Source organism: Manihot esculenta, chromosome 5, assembly GCF_001659605.2.
Source record: "Manihot esculenta cultivar AM560-2 chromosome 5, M.esculenta_v8, whole genome shotgun sequence".
Lineage (NCBI taxonomy): Eukaryota > Viridiplantae > Streptophyta > Magnoliopsida > Malpighiales > Euphorbiaceae > Manihot > Manihot esculenta.
Window position 1 is genome coordinate 30,206,534 of NC_035165.2, and position 6,237 is coordinate 30,212,770.

At 35.5% G+C, this 6,237-nt stretch overlaps 1 protein-coding gene across 1 annotated transcript; it reads right to left on the reverse strand.

The window, feature by feature from the left end:
• Positions 1–572: 572 nt before the first annotated feature.
• LOC110614791 (growth-regulating factor 6) lies at positions 573–4,869 on the reverse strand. The gene is made up of 4 exons (XM_021756451.2): positions 4,205–4,869; positions 2,744–2,977; positions 2,020–2,380; positions 573–1,668 (listed from the first exon to the last, which is right to left on the reverse strand). The coding sequence occupies exons 1-4, from the start codon at positions 4,557–4,559 to the stop codon at positions 831–833; spliced, it is 1,788 nt and encodes a 595-aa protein (XP_021612143.1). The 5' UTR covers positions 4,560–4,869; the 3' UTR covers positions 573–830.
• Between the last annotated feature and the right edge of the window lie 1,368 nt (positions 4,870–6,237).

Here is a 6,237-nt window from a genome sequence, read left to right on the forward strand (position 1 = left end):
GATGTTTATTATTGTTTTAACCGAAAATAGAGAGGACTAGTTTCAGATTACGTAGTCCAAAGTTGATGGGCTCACACCAAGAATCAGACTAGCGTGTGGAATCCAGGAAGACTAAGGGAAGGGTGAAATTCCATGCGCCTTTTATTATTAGTACTAGTCTGATATTTGTTTTTCTGACCGTTTCTGCTTCTCAGATAGAAAATAAAAGCTGTTTCCATTTGTCGTATTGTTTGATCATAAAGATATTTTGCAGGAAACAGCTCAAAAATCAACAGTCACGTAAGGTTTTGCAACTTGAAAAGCATGCTGATGCTTGTCTTGCTGAGTTCAGGACCTTGGGCTTAGCAAACATCACGCAACACCAGGACTATGAATTATCAAAGAATCAGAGCTACTTTCTGACAACACCCACTTAGAAGGGTATGCGATGAAAATTCCAACACATAATTAGCTGAATCTAGTAGAAGCATAAACCAGTTTTCTTTTCTTAGCTACAGCACAAGCAGAATTCCACCTCACAGTAGAAACTACCCTTTGCACGCCTTCAAATAAAAATAGAGTCATGCAAAGAATGAAGGATCGAAATCTCAATTCCATATATAAGATTCCATATCACAAGCCCAAGGAACCTTCTTCCCTTGTTAGATTCCTTTTAATTGGTCTATCTGCCATCACTAACCAAAAGCATGCAAAAGATGAACATATTATCAAATGAAATTTTTAAAAAATTTGAAAAACAAACCGATTAAAGACCACACATAAAAACTCATTCTTCTGGGTCTTCTTCCACAACTAAAAACTACTTAATCAGTCAGTCAAATAGTTACAACTTACGAGGCAGGCAATGAAGAAGGATGAACTAAAATTGAGCCAAGGTCATTGCACAGGCTAGCTCCTTCATTAGACCTCTTGTTTTCTGCTCTTGGGCTGCTTCCTGTGCTGCTATTTGAAAGGGAACAAAATGTCGTCTTTTGTAAGACCCCAGTTGGAGATGAACCTATCTGAGGACTCCTGTCCCATCCCTCTGCCAAGAGATTTAGCACTGATGAATTCCTGCATTCTGAAATACCGTTATTGGTGTTGTGCAAGACCTCGCCAAGTGGACCACCTGTTGTAATTTCCCAAGGGACGGATATCCAATTTGCTTGCCTTAGGTTTTGTTCGTTGAGAACAATGCCAAGTCCAGTTCCCATATGTACTGAATCCAAATCATGGGACAATCTTTGCAGGGAGCGAGAAACATCTTCATTGTTTGTAGACGAAGTGGATGGGATGAGGTCTGTATAGGCTACAGGGACTGAAATTGATAACTGGGTCCTATCTATTTGCACATCAAACTGAGGCAATGAAACAGCAGAATGATCAGATTGGGTTTTAGGCCAATCCTCAATGAATTGGTGAACACCACGTTGGGACATGGTTTCCTGGTCAGTGAGATCCTGAGATGAACAAAAGTTTCTGGAACTGAACAAGGAAGAGCTATCCTGAGAAGGGTTCAGTAGAGAATCAGAATTGACAAGTCCAAACTCAATTTGTGAAGAGTCCTGATACGAGTTCTGTTGTTTTGAAAAAAAGAAAAGATCTTTAGATTTCAGGCCAATCTCGGATACGGACAAGCCCGGTGATTCCTGCAGTCTTTCACTCATATCCTCTTTATTGAGAAACATCCTACAGAAGAATATAAATATAATTTACCATGTAAATAAATTACATGAAATAAACAGCTCAGGATAAAAAAGAAAAGAAAGATTTGAAAATATCAGTAGGATCCACAAGGATGTAAAAATCACAGCTCAAATTCCATCACGAAAATATTTATGAATGCAAACCATTTATCTTAAAAGAACATGGATAGTCCTAACCCATAGCAGTGAGACAAATGGCAAAATAGTAGATCAAAGAACATTAGAAAAAAAATTAAGAGGTTACGAAATCATGGCAATACATATGAAAAATTTAAATGGATGATGAAATGATATAGGTAAGCCAAAATCCATGAGACATGATCCCTTTATTTACCTGCTGGAAGGGGTAGAACTATCTGGTTTCAAGTCTTTAAGCTGCGGCTGATGCTGTGCAATGCCAAGGCTGTTAGATGTGCCGCTGCCATGGAGCCCCACCACTGAAGCTGACACAGAAGATGAGACAGTGGGCATCGGCTTTCCAGTGGTGGTTGTAGCAGCAGCGGCAGAATGGCCAGATTGGCCTTCCACATGCTTTCTTGAACGATGACGGCCCCTGTTTAAATGCCGCTCACAGTACTTCTGGTCGGCAACTGCATCTCTTGAGCACCGCCATTTCTTCCCATCTGTCCTACGACACCGTCCTGGCTCTGGATCAGTGGTGCTAGAGAAACCAAGATGGAAAGTACCCCATGACACTGAGTTTTCCATCACAAATAAAACAATGATCATCACCTATATAATTCCAATTTGGGTTTATATGCACAAGAACTACTCTATAACATTTTCACTCATAATGAACTATTTTATTTTCTCTAATTAGAAGTAGAAGCACTTGATTGAATATAGCTAAAAATTAGACGCTTAAAAAGAGTTCTTTTCTTTACTTTAGATTATTATGCTTGGAGCATATTCATATTTAGATTACCAGAAAAAGTATTTTGCTGCGACATTGTTTGAAATCAACCCATCATAGCAGAATCATTACCTAGCAAATGGGACATGCAGACCTTTTGTGGCTGTTGAAAAAGGAAATTCAAGTGTAAAGAGAGAAAACTTACATGTATTGGGTCTGAGGAGTCCACCTGAATAACCAGAGAACGCAGCAGAATCAAGAGATTTTCGTATGGGGTTGAGCAGATTAGAAGGTATAGGCACTTTAGCAGTTATGTACTTGTAGATCAAAGCCTGGTGTTCAAGCTCCATCCACTGAGATGGAGTAAAAGGTCCTCTAGACTCTGTAAAAACACCATGCATGTTGATGTTTGCATCATTGAAGCTTCCATAGTTATACCCTGAAAGATAAAGCAAGGAAAAAAACCGGTGAAGAATGAGGAAAACGCAGGACATACAAGCCAAAATTTCAAACGCATATGTAAATGGCAAAGGGGTCATTGCATCATGCAATCGTAGTTTTATCCGGGAAAGTAATTATAAATCTAAGGGGAGAGGAGAAAATAAAAGCAAAGAAGATGAACATAACTACATCTACATGGCTCAATCCAACCAAATATTGAGTCCTTTCGTGTTGTAAATGAGTTTAGGCCTGTAAATGAACTAAATTGCTTTTGATCTATTTGAAATTCATATAAAATTTTGCTTAGCTCATTTTATTTTCTAAAGAACTAAAATTGTTTAGTAATTGTGACAAATTCAAATGGGTTGATATTCAGTTTGTTAAGCCTCCCAAGCTTGTTTATTTCGGAGAAAATATGCTCAACAAAAACCATTTAGTCTTAAATAGATTTCGTTAAACCTAAAAATTTTAGTCTAGTGTTGTTGGAGAAAGCTTAGGCTTATTGAGTTCAATAAAATTTTATTCAATTAAAAAATGAAGCTCTTCAGAACTGAACTTGACTCTGTCTGTTTATACTTAATAAGTTTTACCATCAGATGTCTAAATGATATTTGCATTTAGAACAAATTTAAAATTTGACTTGGGACTGTAAGTTACTTCATCAACTTGATAAAAAAATTAATAAGAAAAACCTCATGCATGACTAATTTATTAAATTTTTATAAATTTTAATTCATTTAGGAATTTAATTAATCAAATTATTAAGATTATTTATAATTAATTATTATGTAGAACATATTTAATGATATATATAAAGAGTAATTTTCCCATTAGTAATTATAATAATATGATTAACTAAGTTATAATTATTGTAAATTATATACTATAATAATTATAATTTTTTATTTAATTATTAAAAAAAATCTGTACGGCTATTCTTTGAATCGACTTGAAAAGCAAAGCCTCCTTCTGCTTATCCATGAAAAAATCTCTTATAAAAATACTATTGGGAATCAGATCTTGAAGAAATCAATAATAATCTCTTAAAGAACCTCATCTCCTGGGAAAACCATGGCTCCAGGCAAATGTACCCATGAAGCTCCATTTGATTTCTCCCCCAAAGGAGACCAAGAAATATCACTTCCATTTCCTCAAACAATCATGCATATATAGAAACCCCAAATGTATACTTAAAGCTTTAGCATTGCTTACTATGGTAAAATACCTGTACTTCTACTGTATGCAGAAGAAGTGGGATGAAATCCAGGAAATGTAGCATTCTGTGCGCTCCTCTCCACTGATAGAGCTTTTGATTTGGGACAAGAAAAGCTCAAAATCTGCGGCTGGTGCTGAGATTTTAGCGAAGTGTTTCGTTGTGGAAGCAGCAATGATTCAGTAGTTTTGGGCAATTTAGAGCTCCTCCAGTCATCGTCAGCGGCACCAGATCTTTCTTGCTTAGGGAACCCAGATCCGTACAACTCCTGCTTTGTTTCCCGATCTGAACTAGCAAAAGAAGCAAGAGCAGCGCTATTATCCACTGAACCCACTAACCCCTCCAGACCCACGGCTCCAAAATCCATATATAAAAGGCCAAGAGAAACTACAGAACCTCTACATTGAAGAAGTATATGGAGTCCTAGGCCATTAGCAAGGAGAACAATGGCTTCAGCTTTGATGGCTAATTTTGGAAAGTGGGTTAAGAGGAGAAATATGGTTAAGCTACTAGCTGAAGCTCAAAATGAAGCGGTCTGATTTTTTTGCTGGGAGTTGATATATTGGAAAAATACAAAATTATTGGGGGGAGAGATATATAAGAGGGAGAGGGGAAAGAAAAGTAGGGGGTTTGACTGTCTAGAGACAAGGCTTTGTTTGGGACACCCGTTTTCCTCCTCTTTTGGGTTTGAGGGAAAGGGGGGGAAATGGAGGAAATATATCATCTTGGATTTATATGAGACTTTTCATCTACAAGCTGGGATGATATAAATATTTATTTTTTCTTCCCAAACAAAGCCTTTTAAATTTTAAAAATGAAACATTTACTGTTTAGTTTCTAGATTGAATCACTAATTGCAAATTGATTCATTAGTTGTGAAAATGCAATTATTTAGTTCTTTACTTCTAATTTATCAAATAGGATGACCTTTCATCTATATTTTTTTGTTAGTCAATAATTATTTTATAATCTAATAAGAGAACTATTTTATTATTACAAAATTACCCTTTGTCATTTTCTTCAAAACATATCATCTATCTCCTCTTATTCCCGGCCACCTATTCTCCATTTGTCTTAATCTCTTTATTGTTTAGGTTATATTTTGATCAAGTTGTCAAAGTTAAATAGTTCCATGGCTTTACTAGGAGATAATAGGGAATTTGGCGATAGTTTTAGGGAGATGCCCATCAAACTAATCTACAAAGAAAACAAATGTGAGAGTGAAACAACTATATATCGGTCTATTTACACCAAAAAAAATTTTATTACTAATTTAATTTCGTATGGATTGAAATTTATAATTATTCGAAGTCACTAGACGTATGATTATTTAAAGCCAAGTTAAGACTCAAAAAATAAAAATCAAAACTTGAAGCTGACAAAACTTTTTATTTGTTATGATTAAACTCGCAAATAATAAGGGTTGTTTTGTTATGTATGATAAAATCTTTGTTTTGGATAATGCACATGTAGAAAGTCTATTTCTAGTAAATTTTTTCTTTTTCCTTTCCTATAGTATTGGCTATGGCAATCTCCTCATTTTTCCATTTCTTAATCTCCTCATTTTTCCATTTCTTCTTCTCATCCCTCTTCTCTCAAACTTCCTTTGTGTAATGATTGTGCTAAATTCATATGGTTAGATGATGTTCCTCCACAATATATCTTTGTTATCTTGTTGGACATATACGCTTTCTTATTTGTATTAATGTAAAGAGAGAAAATCATCTCTCTCAAGTCTCTTTTTTGGATATTTCAGCTCTTAATTTGTCGATACTTGCCCCTTCGAGCAAAGGAAGGCCCTCCTTCCCCTGACTTGATCATCGATTTCTTATTACTGAGTTGGGATGTATATAATTATTTTGTTGGTTATTCTAACAGCAGTTCTTTCGATAGAGAGAATTTTTTGGACGATCTTCTTTTATTAATTGTATTTTTTAAAAAAATATTAAAGTTGCTTGTCCTCATCACGCTAGGCTTCAGTGGCTTGCAAGATGTTTTTATGCTCCATGAAGTTTCATGTATGGTTCAAAACCAAAGCATATCTA

What these genes read in the sequence shown, in the direction of transcription:
- LOC110614791 (XM_021756451.2), bottom strand. Translation starts at nt 4,559, where the DNA reads ATGGATTTTGGAGCCGTGGGTCTGGAGGGGTTAGTGGGTTCAGTGGAT. An exon ending in TGCATACAGTAGAAGTACAG is followed by an intron (nt 2,978 to 4,204) that starts GTATTTTACCAT and finishes TTTATCTTTCAG; the next exon opens with GGTATAACTATGGAAGCTTC. An exon ending in AGTTCTACCCCTTCCAGCAG is followed by an intron (nt 1,669 to 2,019) that starts GTAAATAAAGGG and finishes ATTCTTCTGTAG; the next exon opens with GATGTTTCTCAATAAAGAGG.